This window comes from Rattus norvegicus, chromosome 3, assembly GCF_036323735.1.
Source record: "Rattus norvegicus strain BN/NHsdMcwi chromosome 3, GRCr8, whole genome shotgun sequence".
NCBI classification, from domain to species: Eukaryota; Metazoa; Chordata; class Mammalia; order Rodentia; family Muridae; genus Rattus; species Rattus norvegicus.
In genome coordinates this window covers 92,507,253-92,529,018 of record NC_086021.1, presented here as the reverse complement: position 1 = coordinate 92,529,018, position 21,766 = coordinate 92,507,253, and the positions used below count along the sequence as shown (strand labels likewise).

The 21,766-nt window shown below is 35.9% G+C and overlaps 1 protein-coding gene across 1 annotated transcript; it reads left to right on the top strand.

Moving 5' to 3' along the window:
* The first annotated feature begins 3,812 nt into the window (after positions 1-3,812).
* Or10ag59 (olfactory receptor family 10 subfamily AG member 59) lies at positions 3,813-4,757 on the top strand. The gene has a single exon (NM_001001051.1). The coding sequence runs from the start codon at positions 3,813-3,815 to the stop codon at positions 4,755-4,757; it is 945 nt and encodes a 314-aa protein (NP_001001051.1).
* Positions 4,758-21,766: the final 17,009 nt, after the last annotated feature.

Below are 21,766 nucleotides of genomic sequence, written 5' to 3'. Positions count from 1 at the left end.
AACATTTCCTTCTGTGTTCTAATTATCCTTGGTCCTAGGCACAGAGGCTTCTGTCCTTTATACAATCCGATATTCTATCAGCCCGGATCTTGAAGGTTTCAACTCCAAGCCTGCATTTATTTACCTATGCCTAGAATGTTTCAGCCTCTGTGACATCCAGTTGAATATATTCCCTCTTTTTAGTTTCTTTTGAACTCCTGCTGTCTGACTTAATTCATGTTTAGGCTCAAATGCCTCTCAAAGATGACTGTTGCAAACTGGCTTCCCTTGGCCAGACTGAATTGCACTGCTTGGAAAAACTGGCTTTGTACTCAGGAACAAACCTGCTCTGAACTTGCCTACTCTGCTCCTAAGTGAACAGAGCTCAACTGCACTCAACTGAACTGCATGCTGCCAACTAATTCCTGTCTATGAATTCAAACTGACTCTCCCTCACTATTCTTTAAGTGTCTCCTTTTTCTGGTCTATTCACATGTAAGTCGAAAATATCCTATATCTAACTCCTTCTGTCAAATCTTTTGCTGATTTTTTTCTGCCACTCCATTAGATGCCATTGGGACTAAGGTTGTGTACTAAAGACTTGTCTGTAGACCTGCCAGAGGGATCAAGTATGTGTAGTAAGGGTGTGTCTGTATTGCAGCCTCAGAGATTAAAGATGTTTGTCCTGCCTACCAGATGTAAAAGGATAAAAGTAAAAAAAAAAAAAATGAGGCCATAGCCATGCAATAATTGGTCTAGCTTGATACTCTTGCCATGAGTGGGAGTCTACTTCAGACACTGTTTATGATATTCTGACCTATTTGTAGACAGGAGTCTAGTGTAATAACCATCAGAGAGGCTCTAAAGATCAACTCATGGGAGCATATGCAGAGATCCACAGGCAAACATTAGCCACAGCTTGGGAAAAAAGGATTGTAGAAGCCAGAGGGGTTCAAAGGCACAACCAAGAAAAAACATACAGGGTCAAGTAAGTTCATCACTTAGGGACTCACAGAGACTGAACTAACTGTGAGCATGCATAGGACACTCCTACTGCTTCTGCATATATGTATTAGTTGTATAGCTTGGTATTCATGTAGGACTTTTATCAGTGGTAGCTGACTCTGTCCCTGTTGCCTGACATAGGACCTTTAACCCCCACTGGACTCCCTCATGTAGCCTCAGTAGGAAAAGTTCTGTCTAGTCTTATTGAAACTTGGAATGTGTATTAGTCTGGGTTCTCTAGAGTCACAGAACTTATGGATAGTGTCTATATTGTACGGGTATTTGTTATGATGACTTACAGTCTATAATCTCACTGTCCAACAATGGTCAGCTGTGAATTGGGAATTCAAGTATTTAGTAATTGCTCAGTCCCAGAAGGCTAGTAGATTCTAACAATCAGTGGCAAGTAAATGCAAGCAGATGAAGAAGAATGAATTTCCCTTCTTCCACTTATACAGGTCTCCAGCAGTAGATGTAGCCTAGATTAAAGGTGTGTTCTACCATGCCAGAATGTGGGATTTGTTTTCCCCAAGGTTGACACTGAACTCAGAGATCTACTTGCCTTAGTATCCTGAGATTCTTAGCCACTGTGCCTCAAGGACTCCATGCCAAGATCCAGGTCAGAAAATTGTATCTCCCAGCCTCAAGATCTGGATCACAGGTAAGCCTCCCAATTCTGGATTAAAATTCATTCCAGATATAGTCAAGTTGACAACCAGAAATACCCATTAGAGTATGCCAAGGCTGAGCGATATTCATGGAATACCTCCAATATTCGGAATAGAAAGGGAGGAGGAGTAGCTAAGAATGATGATGGAAAAAGACTAGGAGAAAAGACGGACAAAGAAACTGAGCAGAATGCAAATTCATTGATTGATTGACTGATTAAAATTTAAAACATGTATGTGCAAAGAATTAAGAAAATTAATACTAAGAAAATTGGCAAATAGTTTTATAAGGACTACTAACAACTTTTCTGTTTAGATATAAAATACATTAAATTATTGACCGATTTTAAATAAATTTTAAATAAAACAGTGTGTTTCTTTTAATAAAAACAACAACCCATCTGCATTGCATAGCCTTGGATGTATGAAAGAAGATAAGATCATCAACATGTATTATGTCTGTGTTAGTACCAGTGTTCTTCTTAATCTCAGTTTAATTTACTGATAGATTGGTCCAGATATTTGGCTACACAGGGAAAACTGTCAAACACAATCATACATGAACATACGCCCCTATCCCCACAAACAAACACACACACACACACACACACACACACACACACACGTATATTGTTGCAAATTTCTGATACTTCTTTCAATGTGTTATTATTCTTAATTATAACAAACTGAAAATAAAAGTCAGAATGTGCTAAAGGAGTATTTATTTCAGTTTCATTTTATTTTTCTCATTTAATTTATATAATCTTTTGCTTAACTTCTTGAGTGGAAGAACAAAAATTTTCTTGAATTAGAATGTAGCATAGGGAAGGAATGTATTCCCAGGGTAGAGATCATTTCCTACATAATCAGCATTTGTGTTTGACAGTACATTAAATGCTTGAAAGTGGTTTGCTTGTTACAGATAAAATTACTTAAGCTTTAAAAACAAACTTACTTAACACACTCTTTTACAAATTAATAGAGGTAAGAATAAGACTTAACTTGACATAAGCTCAAACTAAATTTGAATTATATATTTAGAACTTTTCTTTTTAAATATCCATTGAAAGTGAATTGAACAATTGAAAAGTCTTATATCTAGTGTTTTTCATTTCAAATATTGTTTTTTTCCTTTGTCACACTTTATGACATAGATGAAAGAACAAAATGAAAACTATATTTTATATAAAGAGTCAATATATAAAAGAAAATATCCATATGGGCATTTTCAATTGTGTTAACTTGTATCAACAAGTTTGGATATTTCATTCATTAAAAGGTATTATTTTTCTTTTATCAAGACTTCATTTCAGTGATTCACATATTTATCTGCTTTATAGGAATAAGTTGGAGATCATAGACATTACAATATATGAATGAGCATCATTAAAATATATCTGCAATATACTGCAGTCAGAGGTATAACTAGTGGTTAAGAATTAAATCTGGTAAGTTAATATGAAAATATAACACAATTATTAGCATATGTTTGTCTTATTATTTTTGGCCAAAAAAAAACTTCTCTGAATTCATGTAATCAAACCAGATTTCCAGCCTTTCTCTTCTGTTTTTATAAATTTAATGGGAAAAGAATAAGCCCTGTGCACATTTTAATGTTAAATGCATTACTTAAAATGAGAGTAACTATAGGAAAGGAACCATTCAGTTAAAGGAAAGGACAGATAAATAAGTAAAAAGTAATAGAATAAAAATAAATGCCTGTATTTTTTAAAAAAATGCTAGTGGCTAGTTTGAGAAGTAATTTTGTTTTCTAAACATTTTAATTAGACAGAAACATTAGCCATAGTGGCAGACATCCTAGATACACGTAAGTAGAAGCATTCCATCTAAAGAACAGATTAATTATTAAAATATTGATAAGCAGTGAGTGCCTATGTGGTTTAAAAGTAGACCAGGGCCTTCTCTCAAACCCCACAAACTACACAACATTTCTTGTCTTAGAAAATATATAGGACTATTTTTTATGCTTTTTAAAAAAAATGATCATTACTTTTTAAAAAAATGATGCATATACAAGGCATATCATTTTTCTCAAGAGCAATGGAAATGGTGAAAGGTTGTTATGATTACATTATACATAAAAACATAAATCCAAGGACAAGACAATTCTTTTTACTTTTCTTTGAATTGTCCCTACAGATGAAATTGCCAGAAATCAGGGCAGAGGACAATGCTACCACTGTGACACAGTTTCTCCTGCTGGGATTTTCAGACCTTCCCAACCTGCAAGGGTTTCTGTTTGGGATGTTTTCCATTATTTACATAATCATCTTGATTGGAAATAGTTTCATAATTGTCATAACTAGAATTGATCCTGCACTACAAAAGCCCATGTATTTTTTCCTGGCAAATTTTTCTTCTCTGGAAATCTGTTATGTATCAGTCACACTTCCTAGGATTCTGTTTAACATTGCTGCTCAAGACAGACATATTTCTGTCCTTAGGTGTGCCACACAAATGTGTTTCTTCCTTATACTGGGAGCCACTGAGTGTTTCCTGCTGGCTGTGATGTCCTATGACCGCTATGTGGCCATCTGCAACCCTCTGCACTATCCTCTGGTCATGAACCCAACAAAGTGCACTCAGCTGGCAGCAGGCTCCTGGCTGGGAGGTATCCCTGTCCAGATAGGACAAACCTGTCAGATATTCTCTCTACATTTTTGCAATTCTAACAAAATCAACCACTTCTTCTGTGACATACCTCCCATTCTCAAGCTGGCCTGTGGAGACACTTCTATTAATGAGCTGTCTGTCTATTTAGTGGCTATACTCTTTGCTGCAGTCCCTTTTATGTTGATACTTGCTTCTTACAGCAAAATCATTGCCACCATTCTGAAGTTGCCAACAGCCACCGGACGGGCAAAAGCATTCTCAACATGTTCTTCCCATTTGCTTGTTGTGTTTTTGTTTTTTGGATCAGCTACTGTTACCTACTTGAGGCCTAAGTCCAACCATTCTCCAGGAACTGACAAATTGTTCTCTCTATTTTACACTATTGTGACTCCCATGTTAAATCCACTGATATACAGCCTTAGAAACAAGGAGGTGATCGCTGCACTGAGAAAGCTGCTACCTATAAAGTAGTGCTTGGAGCTCTGGAACAAAAGACAGAATGACTGCTTCTTACACAGGTACTGAAGAAATAGGTCATATTTTATTCATTTCACTGAAGTATAATCAGTTTATCCTTCTAAAATGCTTCTGCTACTTTGAATAATAGCCTGACACATATTCTCTTTTGAATCATATACATACTAATCTGTCTGTAGTCAATGAAATGTAATGAAAGAACAGTATATCTTGATATGGATAAAATACATTTTGACCACAGTTTCTATAGGAAAATATATTTTGAGACTTGTGACATAAATTCACAGGTAGATATCTTAACAAGTTAACCAGTTATTCTTTCATTTAGCATTATACAAACTTAACAGAAGTACTTTAATATCAGTGTGTATTGAGTCAATTGCTGAATGAATTAATGAGATAGTTATAGTAATATATTGTGTCTCAGAGTTATGGCAACTCCTGTATATGTCACAACATAAATATGAAAGAAATATTTCTACCTATTATTAATCCGTACATCATTCTGCCATAATATTGACTGTAATAAATCTGCTTAGGTGTTCCCAACTGCTTTTTTTCAGCACACAAGTTCCTTGATCATTATTTACTGCATTTAACTTCTATCAGTTGCTTCCAATATCCAGGCATTTCAAGAGATATTTTTTGATAAAGTTCATACTCTTGAATCTGATACACAAGTATATAAAATAATAAAACAAAGTGATAATGAGCAGTTGATAAGATGGTTCAACGGATTAGAAAGCTTTCAATTCAATCATATAACCTCGGTTTTAAAACTGACCACCTATGTTAAAATATCATATATGTTACTGTAGCCTCAATACTCCAGGATCAATATAGACCCATTGATGGATCTCCTCTGTGGCCAGTTTAGTTTCAGAAAAAAGAATAATGTTATAACACACACACACACACACACACACACACACACACACACGGAGTGTGAAGATGTACATGGAAGAAAATCTGATATGCTGCTTCGGCCATAGGAGCACAGGTGTGAACTTCCATATGCACGCGTTGTTCACCTCTCATATGAATGTGAACATATGTGTACACATGCACACACACAAACATACAGATTTACAAACACACAAAAAACATAATGTTTTAGTTTAGATTATTGGGAGAGTACATTTCTACATATCATGAGGCACCTGTGAACACAGGTTGGAGCTCTTGAACTCACATATTAATATAAACACAGTAGAATTTGAGAACTAAATACCAAATTTTTATCTGAAATATACTGTCATATCAAACATCATTAAACAGTTTATGATGACTTAAAACAGAGCAAATGAAATGCATTGAAGTTATTCAGCCTGCCTCTATGGAACATTTTATAACCCATTAGAGTTTCTTAATGGTCTGAAGTCATTTGTATGGATATGTGAATAAAATTGTAGTTGTTAAATAAGTTAATTTTACTGGTGCATAAATGATAGTTCATGAATCATAATTAATTTTCATAATAATTAAACTAGGAATATTGAAGGGAATGCCAATAAGAATAGGCAATTACAAATAAGGACGGAAACTGAGACATAAGGAATTAAGTTACAGTTTTTGATTGGGCAATATGGTTAAAGGATGACTGGTAATTGTACTGAACTGACATTTTTTTCTTTTCCTTTTCCTTTTCTTTTTTTAAATTTTTTTTATTATTTTTGAAAAGAGTTAAGTCACTTTTTGCTCTAAAAATGCAGAATTCTTTTTTTTTTTTTTGGTTCTTTTTTTTTTTCGGAGCTGGGGACCGAACCCAGGGCCTTGCGCTTCCTAGGTAAGCGTTCTACCACTGAGCTAAATCCCCACCCCCAAAATGCAGAATTCTTAAAATGCCAACTAACCAGAGCTTCCAGGGTCTAAACTACTACCGAAAGACTATACATGGACTGACTCAGGTCTCCAACTGCATATGTTGCAGAGAATAACCTTGTTTGGACAACAGTGAAAGGGGAAGCCCTTGGTCCTGCCAAGGTTGGAACCCCAGTGTAGGGAAATATGGGGCGGGGCAATAAGGGGGATGTATAGCGGGAATACCCGTATGGGGGACGGGGAGGGGAGCAAATTGGGACTTATGGACAAGAAACCAGGAAGGGGAATAACATGTGAAATGTAAGTAAAGAAATATATCTAATAAAAAACATTGAAAAATGCAGAATTCTTATAATACCACTGAGGATATAAATTGATCATGCGTGTAGCTTCCAGAGAGAAGTGCTGCTCTGCTCACATCTCTTGTTTGATTCAAGGACACATGTACTTTCAACATGATTATCAGTGGGATAGAGAAACATTGTGCGCTGTTGTCCAACAACTTTAACTTTAAAACTACAAAACTACGAAAGTCCACCCTAAATAAATGTAGTCCTCAAAACCTCATTATTAAATAAAACAATAATCTAATAAGATTGTGTGAAACTCATGAGTATATATTTCTATGACATTAATATGGTTTATAGATATATGCATGAAAAAGTTCAACACTTTAGTATTAAAGAAAAACATATGATAATACGTTGTGGTGTCATTATTTCCCTCTTTTAATGACTACATCAAAAATATGAAAGGCAGAGCAAGGGAAGGTTTTGTTTTGCAGAAACAGTCTATCATTTGAAACATATACTGCTCTTCTGGACACCTAAATTGAAAACCTGCCACCCATGCAGGTTGCCCACCATTACCTGTAATTAGAAACAAGCAGTGCTTGCTGTTTCTGGCCTCTTTTTGCAATAACACTCTAGTGCACATAATCACACACAAACACACCAGCAAACACACATAATAATTTAAGAAGAGACTGGAGTTACTGACAAAACAACTAAGCAGATAAAGATATTTGTTGTGTAAGCTTTGTGATTTGAGTTCCTAGAACACATAAAAATGTAGAAGTAGAGATTCAAGTCCATAAAATTTTTCTCTGACTGCCATGTGAATGACACAAATATCATTCAAATATTAACAATGATGTAAATTTAAAAATGAGTGAAGATTAAATGTAATGGATGGGATTAGGGGATAAATGAATTTTTGATAATTTATGAAATATAAATTACAGTAGCTATTATATAAAAATGTGTGAGTTCCTCAAATTATGAAAAGAAGAATATCATGTTTTATCAACTGTACCATTAATTATGTACCCTACTGGTAACAAGCCAATATTCTTATGTGATGCTTGAGCAGTGTTGTTCATGTTGATATAAATCATAACAGATAGGTATTTCATGAATCTAAGTGTCCTTTAGCACCTAAGTGGATAGAGAAAAACTTAGTTTAGGTGTAGTTTTTTTTAAAAAAAAAGTCTTGTCATATGTAGCAAAGGTAAAAATGTGGAGGACATTGAATTAGGAGATACAATCTAGTTACAGATTGTGAAAACAACATGATCACCCTGAGTAGCAACATCCACAAAACAGAAAATGATAGTGGAATGACAGGTTCTGGGGTTGGGAGTGGCAATGCACTTCAAAGATTGGCAACAAACACTGAAGCAGAGGGATTTAGAACTCAACAGGGCAAGTTACAGAAACAAAATAGATTTCCTTAAGTGTTAGAGTTCAAGTTTGATAAATATAAGTTTCTATAAATAGAAAAACTCATATGTATTTAGAAGGGGTTTTTCTTCCTTTTGATGTACATTGTACCATTTAGTTGATGCCAAGTTTATAAGCCATAAGCCCAGATAAGGAAAATACAAATCTCACAATGTCAAATGAGAGGACTCACAAGAGAAACCAATCTGTGTAACTTTGACTTTTCTTCCCTATCAATAGTGCCTTCATGCTTTATTATCTAGAGTCTTTTTAACCTGTATTATTTCAGAGTGCTTTCTGGCTTATTAAGTAAGTATTATCTATAAAACTTCAAAAATTTAATGTGCTTGATGTTACACAATTTTATAATGCAATCAGCAAAGGTCATAGTATATAAACAATTTGAAAATCAAGTATTTTTGCTTATCATTATAAGAATATTCTGAAAGCCAGTCACCAGGAGCACTGACAAACCTGAGAGCAGAGGTAAGGCCAACTCTTCTGATCTAAGCAACCTGCATGCAGGCCTCAGGACAGACAAACCTAGGAGCTGTCATGGACAGGATTCTATGTTCTGTCTGTGAGATTTCTTACTGATTTGGTGTCCTTCATCAACTGATTTTTTTTTGTAAACCAAAATTCTTTACTTTAATCCAGATACTTTTTTACTGGATGACAAAATGACAAGTGCCTTGTATGACAAATGATGTAAAATAATTTGCATCAAAGTGACTTCTTACACTGTTACTCAGAGATGAGTGAGTAAATTTTCCACTTCCAAATTACTTTTTTTTTCTGGCTCTGGGAGTCGAACTCAAGGTTTGCACATAGTAGGCAATTGTTCTACCTGGAAGCCTTAGCCTAATACCCTAATTCTTTAATTAATTATTCAGTTTATATTTCAGTCACTGCCCCACCTCTCTCATTCTGGACCTCACACTGTCCTTCCCTCCCCTCACTTGTCTTCTCCTCTTAGAAGGTGGAGTCATGCCCTGTGTATTCAATAACCCTGGCGTTTAAAATCTACTGCAAGTCTAGGTACATACTCTCCCACTGAAGCAAGACAAGGCAGCCTGGTTAGGGAACTGGGATACAGTGACAGGAATAGCTTTAGTGAAAGCCCGTGCTCCAATTGTTAGGGAATCACAAAAGGACACCACTGCACATCTGCTACATATATGTGTGATAATAGATAGAGCTCCTGTAGGCTCATTGCTTGGTGGTTGAGTTTCTGAAAGCCTTTAAGTATCCAAGTTAGCTGACTGTTGGTCTTCCTGTCGAGTTCTTATGCTTTTAGGGAACTCAATCCTTCTTTCAAATCTTCCTGATTTCCCTGATATCTGTCCAATATTTAGCTGCAAGCTTCCTCATTTGTTTCATTCAGCTGCTGGGTGAAGCCTCTCAGAGAAGAGTTATGCAAGTCTCCTATCTCGAAGTAACACAGAGTATCATTACCAGTGACAGGGATTGGTGTTTGCCCTTGGGAAGGGTTTCAAGTTGAGGCAGTTACTGGATGGCCATTACCTCAGGCTCTCATCCATTTTTGCAAGGGCACTTCTTTTTTTTTTTTTATTAACTTGAGTATTTCTTATATACATTTCAAGTGTTATTCCCTTTCCCGGTTTCCGGGCAAACATCCCCCTCCCCCCTCCCCTTCCTTATGGGTGTTCCCCTCCCAACCCTCCCCCCATTGCCGCCCTCCCCCCATAGTCTAGTTAAGGGCACTTCTTATAAACAGGACAAATTTTGTTTTGAGAGTTTTGCAGTGTTCTTTTCCCTTTACTGGAGGAACTGTAAGAGGTGGCCACTTCAGTATCCATATGCCCACTAGTAGGAGTCTCAGCTAGAATCACCTTTATAGATGCCTGGGAGGTCTAAGCCAGGTCTCTGCCCCATTCTAAAGTTGCATCTTAAACCCCTCCACCCTCATGAATTGTAAATTCCTTTTCATTCTCCTGACCATCTGGCAGTCTCTTTTATCTCTCCTTAAACAATTCTGAATCCCCCTCACATTCGAATTCCTATCCCCTCTCCCACCAAGTTCCCTCACTCCATCTGCCTTCTATGACTATTATATTCCCTCTTCCCAGTGAGTTTCAACCATCTTCCCTTGGGTCTGCCTTTTAATTTAGCCTATTTGTGTCTGTGGACTGTACCATGGGTGTCCAGTACATTTTGTCTAATATCTTTTTAAAAGTGAGCACATATCACGCCTGGTGTTTTGGGTCTGGATTTTCTCATTCAGGATGGTATTTTCTAGTTCTATCCATTTGCCTGCAAAATTCCAGATGTCTGTTTTTAATAGCTGATTAATATTCCATTTTGTAAACAAACTACATTGTCTCTACCCATTATTTAGTTGAGGGGCATCTGGATTGCTTTCAGTTTCTGGATATTATGAGTAAAGTTCCTATGAACATAGTTGAGCAAGTGTTCTTATGGGATTTTGGAGCATCTTTGGCTATATGCCAAGGAGTGTTATAGTTGGGTAGAACTATACCCAATTTTCTCAGAAACTACTAAATTGATTTCTATACTGATTGCACAAGTTTTCACTGCTACCGTATTCTTTTCATCATGGAATATTCCTTGAAGTTTTAGATTTTAGCCCTTCTAATAAGTGTGTCTCAGTAAAGGTTTTACTGCTGTTAACAGACACCATGAGCAATCCAAGTCTTATAAAAGACAACATTTAATTGGGGCTGGCTTACAGCTTGAGACTTTCATTCCAGTATCATCACGACTGGAACATGGCAACATCCAGATAGGAATGGTGCAGTAGAAGCTGAAAGTTCTATATCTTCATCTGAAGGCTGCTAGTGGAAGACTGACTTCCAGGCAGCTAGGGTGAGGGTCTTAAGCCCATGCCCACAATGAAACACCTACTCCAACAAAGTCACACTTGCTAGTGGTGACACTCCCTGGACCAAGCATATACAAACCATCACAATCCGTAAGGTGGAATCTCACACCATTTTGATTAGCATTTTCCTGATAACTAAGAGCTTTGAACATTTCTTTAAGTGTTTTTAAGACATAAGAAATTCCTCTCATGATAATTTTCTGTTTAGCTCTGTATCCCAATTTTTAATGGCTTTATTTGAGTTGTTAGCGTCTAACTTTTTGAGTTCCTTATATATTTTGTATATTAGCCATCTCTCAGATGTAGTATTGATAAAGATCTTTCCTCAATTCATGGGCTGTTATTTTGACCTATTTACATTGTCCTTGAAACTTTTTAATGTCATGAAGTCCTGTTTCTCAATTGTTGATCTTTGTGCATGAGCCATTGGTGTTCTGTTCAGGGGATTTCTCCTGTATCAATTATTTCAAGACTATTTCCCACATCCTTTTCTATTAGATGAAATATATACGGTTTTACATTGAAGTCTTTGATCCAATTGGACTTAAGTTTAGTGCAAAGTAAGAAATATGGGTCTATTTGCATTCTTATAAATAGAGATTTCCAGTTAGATCAGCACTAGTTGAAAATGTTTTTTGCATGGTTTTTGTCTCCTTTGATAAAAATCAAATATCCATAGATATGTGAGTTTATTTATTTGATTTGATTCCATTATTCAACCTTTTTTTTGAATGTCTCAATCAGGCAAAATTAATTCCATGCATTTTTATCTCTATTGCTATATAGTATATCTTAAATTCAGGGATGGTGATAACTCCAGAAGTTCATTTATTATACAGGAATGTTTTAGCTATCCTGCCAGCATGCATGTCTTTCATGCTCCTTGGGGGCTGGAGCTCTGCCAGCATGCTGCTCAGAGAAGGCAGAAGAAATCTGTAATGGGAGTACCATATTTTCCCATAATGCAAAAAAAATTGCTGGGGTTTCAAGTGTCCTCTCTAAGTAGGCACTGCTGATGTACCACTGGGAGTCAGAATTGGAATCCCAGCTCATTCTGCTCCTCAGGGTGACCATGCACCAGTAAGAAAGAGGAAGGCAGGGTTAGAACCTGGTTTGACTCCAAATGATTGCCAAGAGTAATGATGAGGTGGAAGAGAGATTTAGGTATAGATCTTTACAAGAAGGTTTCCCTACAGTGTCGATCCTTGATCAAGAAAAGGTCCTTACTCATTAAAACTTTTATCTCATGGCAGATGTGAACGCCTATATCTTACTCAGGACAAAACAAAACTGAAATAGCATTTGCAGGAAGGAATGCCCAGGAAAGGAAGCTCATTGGCTGCACACTAGAGGGGAATATCTAGATAACTCATTATCATGGAGAACCCCAGGTTATTATACTATATGACTGATTGCCATAATTCTGAGTGGAGTCTTGTGATTACATGTTCCCCAGCAAGTAGATATATGGAGAGTGGCTCCTTCATAGTGTGAGCTCACTAAATCTTACCAGTTCTATCTCATGACATGGTACACTTACTCCACACTGTATTGGAAGTTTTGTTTTCCCATAAGAAGTTCATTCAAGCTCTGCAAATAATTGTGTTGTAATCTTGGTGGGAATTGGATTAAATCTGTAGAATTTTTTTTCCTATGATGGCCATCTTCACTATGTTAATCCTACCAATCAATCTGCATGGGAGATCTTTCTGATATCATCCTCATTTTTTCTTCAGGGATATAAAGTTCTTGTCATGCAGATTTTTCACTTTGTTAGAGTCAGGGCAATATATTTTATATTATTTTTGGCTATTATGAAGAATGTTGTTTCTTATTTTTTTCAGCCCATTTATCATTTGTATAGAAGGTGGCTACTGATCTTTTAGAGTAAATTTTAAATCCAGCCACTTTGCTGATGTTTATTAGTTGTAGGAGTTATTTCATAAAGTCTTGTGGATCATTTTTATATATTATATCTTCCATGAATAGCAATGCTTTGACTTCTTCCGTTCTAATTTTTCCCCTTGCTTCTTTTAGTTTTCTTATATTTTTGGTTGTGAACCTAACCTTTAATGGCTGAGCCATCTGTCCAGTCCTTCTTTTAGTTTTCTTATTGCTCTAACTACACCTTCATGTGCATAATGAAGAGATAAGTGGAAGGTGGACAGCATTGCTTTGTCCCTGTTTTTAATGGAATTGCTTTTAATTTTCTCTCCATTTAATTTAATTTTGGCTATTGGCTTGCTGATCGTTGTCTTTTCTATGTTTAGGTATATAATTTGTACTCCTTATCTTTCAAAGGTTTTAATATGAAGGGACGTTGGATTTTATCAAAGGCTTTTTCTAATGAGAAGATCATATACTAGCTTTTTTTTTTTTTTTTTTTGGTTCTTTTTTTTTCGGAGCTGGGGACTGAACCCAGGGCCTTGCGCTTCCTAGGTAAGCGCTCTACCACTGAGCTAAATCCCCAGCCCCCATATACTAGCTTTTATTTTCCTTTAAGTTTGATCATTTGGTGGATCACATTGATGAGTATTTGTATATTGAACTACTCCTGCATCCCTGGAATGAACCCTATTTGATCATGCTTAATGATGTGTTTTATGTATTCCTTGGATCTTGTTTGCAAGTATTTTATTGAGTAATTTTGCTTCAATGTTAATATGGGAGATTGTTTTGGATTTTTTCTTTCTTTGTTTTGTCCTTATGTGGCATAGGTATCAGAGTGACTGTGGCATCATAGAATGAGTTCAGCAATGCTCCTGTTTCTATTTTGTGAAATAGTTTGAGAAGGATTTTTATTTGTTCTTCTGTGAAAGTCTCATATAATTCTTTATTAAAACCATCTAGCATAGGTATTTTTTTGGTTGAGAAATTTCTACTGACTGCTTTTTATTTCCTTAGGAGTTATAAGACAGGTTAATTTTTCAAACTGATCTTTTTTTAACTTTTAAGTGGCATGTATGAAGAAAATTATGCATTTCATATTCTAGATTTTTCAGTTTTGTGGAGTGCAGGCTTTAAAAATAAGACACGATGTTTCTTTAGATTTTCTTAGTCTCTGTAGTTATGTTTCTTGTACATTTTTGAGTTTGTTAATTTGGCTACTGTCTCTGTGACTTTTAGTCATTTTTGATAATGGTTCGTTCACTTTGTTGATTCTCTCAAGGAACCATTTCTGTGTTTTGGTGATTATTTGATTCTATTTGGTTCATTTTAGTTCTGAGTTTGATTATTTCCTGAAATTTACTCTTCTTGAGTATGTTTGACTCTCTTTTGCTCTAAAGGTTTCAGTAGTACTTTTAAATTATTAATATAAGAATTCTCTGATTTCTTTATGAAGGCACTTAATGTTATGACCTTTCTTCTTTTATTATGTCCCATAAGTTTAAGAATATTGTGCCTTCGTTTTCATTGAATTCTAGAAAGTCTTTGATTTCTTTCTTTATTTCTTCTTTGACCCAGTGGTCACTAAGTAGAGAGTTGTTCACTTTCCATGGGTTTGTAGGATTTTTGTTGTTTCTGTTATTGAAGTTAATATTTAGTTTGAACCTGTGGTAGTATCATAATATGAATGTGTTTATTTTAGTCTTCTTGTATCTGTTCAGGAGTACTTTCTGACCTAGTACATGGTCAGTTTGGGAAGTTTCCATGAAGCATTGAGAAGAAAATATATTCTTTTCTGTTTGGGTGAAATATTCTATGATTATTTCTTAGGTCCATTTGATTCACAACTTCTGTTACTTTTATTATTTCTCCATTTAGTGTCTGTTTGGATGGCATATCCATTGGTGACTGTGGAGTGTTAAAGTCTCCCACTAAGAATGTGTGGGGTTCAATGTGTGATTTAAGCTTTATTAATGTTTCTTTTTGAATGTGGATCCCCTTGTATTTGGGACATAGATGTTCACAATTGAATGTCATCTTAGTGGATTTCTTTTTGGATTTTCTTTTTGAATATGCACTGTCATTTTCTAACTGATTGATGGCTTTTGGTTGAAAGTTTATTTTATTCGATATTAGAATGGCTACTTCAGCTTATTTCTTGGGTCTGTTTACTTAGAAAATCTTTTTTTCTATCCCTTTACTCTGATGTAGTAACTTTCATTGTGGCTGAGTTGTGTTTCTTGTATACAGCATAATAATGGATCCTGTTTAAATATCTACTCTGTTAGCCTGGGTCTATTTTACTAGGGAATGAATCCACTGAAGAGAAGAAATATTAATTAACAATGATTTTAGTTCCTGTTATTTTGATGTTTATGGTGTTAGGCTGTGTGTGTGTGTGTGTGTGTGTGTGTGTGTGTGTGTGTGTGTGTCTGGAGAAAGGAGAGAGAGAGAGAGAGAGAGAGAGAGAGAGAGAGAGAGAGAGAGAGAGACATAGAGACAAAGACATAGATAGACAGAGAGACAGGGAATCTTTTTTTTTCTTTTTTCTTTTTTTCGGAGCTGGGGACCGAACCCAGGGCCTTGCGCTTGCTAGGGAAGCGCTCTACTACTGAGTTAAATCCCCAACCCGACAGGGAATCTTTTATGATTATCACCTGTCAATAAAACAGCCAGCAACCAATGAGCAGACGCAATAAATAGGAGATAGGACAATGGCAGAAAAAGAAGGGATTCTTTGAAATATTGAGTGTAAAAAAAGTTAGAAGAGTAGGAGCAGTGATGAGAAAGAAGACAAAGCACAATGGATCCAGAACACAGATATAAACTAGTAGGTGGCAGAATTCAACATATAATTAATAGAGATGCTAGGGAGACTTGGAAAAGACTGGAAGAAAGAAGGAGGTCAGGAAAGAAGAGGTAACTAACCAAAAGTTAGATATAGAATAATTTAAATAATTAAATAAGTTATGAGCTAGTCAGGGAAAGTTTGTTAAAGCTTATGTTCTAATCATTTAATAATAAATACTTAGTCTCAGAGTAGCTGATGTTGTTAACTAAGTGGTTGAGTGGGGCACACATGCACACACATGGATGAAATTCTCTTCTTTTAGATTTAATGGTGTGCAATTATTTATTTATAGTGTTTTCTTGTGTGTAGTTAATCTAATTGGGTTGTAGTTTTCCTTCTAGTATCCTTTGCTGGGCTGGGTTAGTAGAAAGATGTTGTTTAAATTTAGGTTTTACATGGAATATCTTGGTGTCTAGATCTATGGTGATTGAGAGTTTTGCTGGGTATAGTAGTATCTATTTGTATCTGTGGTCTCTAAGGGTCTACAAGGTATCTGTCCAGGAACTTCTAGCTTCAGATTGGGTGAATGTCAAGGCTGCTGGGCTTGCTTGGAGCCCAGCAACCAGAGGAATGTGGGACGGAATTTCACCTGATTGTCTTGGCTATCAGAAGGATTCCTGAGAAGCATGGAATGCCGATCCAGTATTTCAGGTAAAGGTGTGTACAGGAAGACAGAGCACTGGGAATAAAAGTTGGAGCACATTATATCATTTATTCTATTATAAAAATATATCAGTTTCGAGGTCAGAAAAAATGACATAGAAATAATGAAAATGGTAGGAAAATAAACTCAAAACATCACATAACAAATATATTGCTCTAATATTTATCACAAAAGAGCAAATCTTAGTGATTATGGTCAAGTTACAATTGAAAGTCCTAAAATATATATCATGAGATTCCTTATGATAAAGTTTGAAGTGAACTTATAAGCATATATATGTTTGATTACATTCTGCTCTCTACTCTTTTGAATGTATTTGCTTCTTTTTGTTTTAGAACTTCCAGATATGCTGATAAGATTCTAACCTATGCTCTTTCCAATTACTTCACAGTGGCACTCAGAGCTATGTGTTTTCCTTTTAGCACTGCTTTTATTGTGTCCGATAAGTTTGTATATGTTGTGCCTTCATTTTCATTAAATTCTAAAAAAGTCTTTAATTTCTTTCTTTATTTCTTCCATGACCAAGTTAAGATTGAGTAGAGAATTGTTCAGCTTCCATTTGTATGTTTGTTTCCAGTTTGTTTTGCAGTTAGTGAAGACCAACTTTAGTCTGAAGTGAACCTGTAGTATGCATGGGAATAATTCAATGTTCTTGTATCTATTGAGACTTTTTTGTCTGTTCATATAATCCAATTTGGAGAAGGTGTCATGATGTGCTGAGTTGAACGTATATTCTTTTGTTTTGTGGTAAAATGTTCTGTAGATATCTAATAAAAACTATAATCAAATTGAGGACTGAAATCATTCAAGTAGAAATGAAGAGAAAAATACACGAATCAACAAAACCAGGATGTGGTTCTCCAGTCAAATCAACAAGACAGATTAACACTTAACCAAAATAACTAGAGGGCACAGAGACAATATCCAAATTAACAAAATCACAAATGAAAAGGGAGACATAACAGCAGAAATTGGAGAAATTTAAAAAATCATCAAATCCTACCTTAAAAGATGATACTCAATGAATCTGGAAAATTTAGACAGATACCAGGCACAACAGTTAAACCAGAATCACATAAATCATCTAAACAATCTCCATAACTCCTAATAAAATAAAAGGAATCATTAAAAGTCTCTCAACCAAAAAACCCACAGGACCAGATGGTTTTAGTGCAGAATTCTATCAGACCTTCAAAGAAGACTTAATACCAATACTTCACAAACTATTGCATAGAATATAAACATAAGGAACATTAATATGTTCTATGAATCCATAGTTACACTGATACCTAAACCACACAAAGACCCAAAGAGGAAAAATAGAATTTTATACCAATTTGTCTCATTAATATTTATGCAAAAACACTCAATTAAATTTTTGCAAACAGAATTATACCAGAGAACTGCTAGATAATGAATTTCAGCAAAGTGGCTGAATATAAAATTAATTCAAATAAATCAATAACATTCCTCTACTCAAAGGATAAACAGACTGAGAAAGAAATTAGGGAAAGGCCACCTTTCACAATAGACACAAATCGTATAAAGTATCTTCATGTGACTCTTACAAAGTAACTGAAAGAACTGTATGACAAGAAATTCCAGTTTCTAAAGAAATAAATTGAAAAAACATCAGCAGATGGAAAGAAATCCCATGCTTATGAATCTGAAGGATTAATATAGTAAAAATGGCCATTTTACCATAAGCAATCTATAGATTTAATGCAATTCAAATAAAAATTCCAACTCAATTCTTCACAGAGATAGAAAAAGAAATTCTTAAATTCATTTATAATAGCTAAAAACCAAAACCCAGGATAGCAAAAACTATTCTCAACAATAAAAGAACCTGTGAGCAATCACAATTCCTGACCTGAACTGTACTGCCATGCGAGAGTGATAAAAATCACATGGTATTAGCATAGAGACAGGCAGGTAGATCAATGGAATAGAATAGAAGACCCAGAAATGAACCCATACACCTATGATCACTTGATCTTTGAAAAAAAGCCAAAATTATCAAGTAGAAAAAGGACAGCATTTTCAATAAACAGTGCTAGTTCAACCTGCAGTGTGAATGTAGGAAAATGCAAAATGATCCATTCTAATGTCCTTGTACAAAGCTGAAGTTCAAGTGGATCAAGAACTTCCACATAAAACCAGATATGCTAATCCAATAGAAGTGAATGTGGGAAAGATTCTTTAATACATTTGACGAGGTGAAAATTTCCTGAACAAAGCACCAATGGTTCATGCTCTAAGATTAACAATTGACAAAACAGACCTCATAAAATTGAAAAGATTCTGTAAGGCAAAGAGGTCACTGTCAACAGAACAAAATGGCAACTCACAGATTGAGAAAAGACCTTTACTTTCCCTACAATCCCATAGAGGTCTAATATCCGATATACACAAAGAACTCAAAAAGTTAGACTCCAGAATAAAACAAATAACCCTATTTAAAAATAGGTTTTTAAATTCTTTCTCAGAACTAAACAAAGATTTCTCAACTGAGGAATCTTGAATGGCTGAGTAACACCTAAAGAAATGTGCTAAATTTTTAGTGATTAGGGAAATAGAAGTCAAAAGAAACCTGGGGTTCCACCTCAGCCAATCAGAATGGCTAAGATCAAAAACTGAGATGAAAGCAGATGCTGGAGAGGATGTAGAAAAAGAGGAATACTTCTCCATTGCTGATGGGACTGGAAGCTGTAAAACCACTTTGGAAGTCAACCTGGAAAAACGGAAAGAGTTCTACCTGAAGACCCAGCTATACCACTACTGGGAATATACACAACAGAGGCACCAACATATAACAAGGACACATGCACCATTATGTTTATACCAGCCTTATTTATAATAGTCAGAAATTAGAAACAACCCAAATACCCCTCAATAATGAATACAGAAAATGTACATTTACACAATTGAGTACTACTCAGCTACTAGAAACAATGACCTCATGGAATTTTACAAGCAAATGGATGGAATTAAAAAAATCATCTTGAGTGAGGTAACCCATACACAAAAGAACACTCATGGTATGGCTAAAATCACTGATAAGTGGATTTTAGCCCAAAAGCTCAGAATGCACATGATATAACCTATAAAACATATACAGCTTATGAAGAAGGAAGACCAATGGGCAGATGCTTCAATCCTATATAGAATAAGTATAACAATAACAGGAACTAGAGGGAGGGAACTACCCAGAGTGGGAGAGAGAAGGGGGAGGGAATATGGAGTACAGAAATAAGTATTCGAATGGACAGGAGAGAAATACCGAGTATCTGGAAATTGAATAAAAGCATGCAGTAGATGGGGATAGGGGACTGGTAGAGCCACTAGAAAGTTTCCAGGGAAATAAGAGGGTTACAGGAGACAATAACAATGACTTTAACTGAAATGCCCAACAAAGGAGAGATACAAGCTGTAGAATACCACTGCAATAGATATACAAGGCCTCCAGATGAGGATTGGGGTTACCTATGCATCTCAAAATTGTTAACGCAGAAATGTTCCTCCCCAAAGGAAAGAAAGGGATAAAACATGGAACAGAGACTGAAGAATAGGTCATTCAGAGATTGCATCACCTAGGGATCCATCCCATCTGCAGACACCAGCCCCTGACCCCCACTATTGCTAATGCCAGAAGTGCTTGCTAACAGAAGTCTGATATGGCTGTTCCCTGAATGGTTCTATGAGCACCTGACCAATACTGAAGCAAATACTTACAGCCAACTATCAACCTAAGCCTAGGGACCACAATGGGAGAGCTAGAAAGATTGAAGGAGCTGAAGGGGATTGTAACCCTTTAAAAAGCAGAAATGAATGGACATTCAGAGCCTGTCCCACATGTGGCCTATAAATATATAGCCACCAAAATTAGGTAAGATTGATGAAGCTAAAAAGTGCATGCTGAAATTGACCACATATAGATCTCTCCTGAGAGACACATCCAGAGCATGTCCAATACAGAGGTCAATGCTAGAAGCCAACCACCAAACTGAGAACAGGACCCCTTTGTGGGAATTAAAAGAAGTATTGAAAGAGCTGAAGGAGCTTGCAACTCCATAAGAACAACAATGCCAACCAACTAGAGTTTTCAGGTACTAAAACACTAACGAAAGATTATACATGGACTGACCCAGGGCTCCAAATGCATATGTAGCAGAGAATGGCTTTTTGGGGCACCAGTGGAAGGGGAAGCCCTTGTTCCTGCCAAGGTTGGATCCCCAGTGTAGGGGAATGTCAGGGGGGGTAAGGAGGGTGAGTGGGAGGAATACCCATATAGGGGAGGGGGAGGGGAAGGAATGTGGACTTGTGGACAGGAAACCAGTAAGAGGAATAACATTTAAAATGTAAGTAAAGAAATATATCTAATAAATATTTAAGAAAATATTTGTTTCTGTAGAACTCTATTTGTCAGCTATTTGGGTGTGATTTTATGTACCTATAATCCTATCAGGAAGTAGGTTATGATGAAATAATTGGCATATATAAAAAAATTGGGCAACATTTGAATATCAGGTCAACATAGGGTATATAAAAATACCCTGTTTCAAAAAATGTGGAATAAACAATACTTTGTTTGGTGTTTCTACTTAACTATGTTCTATAAAGATTAAGTACACACACACACACACACACACACACACACACACATACACACACACACATTCTTTTTCCCCTGAACTTCTCCCGAAGCCTCTCTTTTTCTATTCACCCAGCTTAAGGTTCTTGTTCCTCTCTGAGAACAAAATACATTCTGAGAGAGGAAAAATTAATTTTCTTCTGTGGGATGACACTGTGTCTACCTATCATAGTTCATGCAGTTAGGACCATGCTCAGGAACCGATTTACTTTGTGTTTTGGTATAGGGTCTTCTATAAGTGAGAGTGGTTTTGTGGTCTCTAACTAACTGTGTTGTCAAGATAACTTTGGACTACCAAGATTCATTCTAAGTACTGGCTGTGCAAATTCTATACAAGGCCAGAGTAAGAGGATAAGGGACAATTCTGTGGAACACTGAAAACACAGTCAAGTCCTGGGCATTATGAGTATAAAGACAACAAGGCAGGTAAAGATATATGTAGGAGGTTCTGAGAACTTCAAATTTCTGCCATTTGTGTGGGTAGTGGCTTTGAAGTGTATTTCTCCTGATTATGATCAGTAAATGATTGCCAGGAGAAAGTT

Coding starts and splice junctions, on each gene's coding strand:
- Or10ag59 (NM_001001051.1), top strand. CDS start 3,813: ATGAAATTGCCAGAAATCAGGGCAGAGGACAATGCTACCACTGTGACA.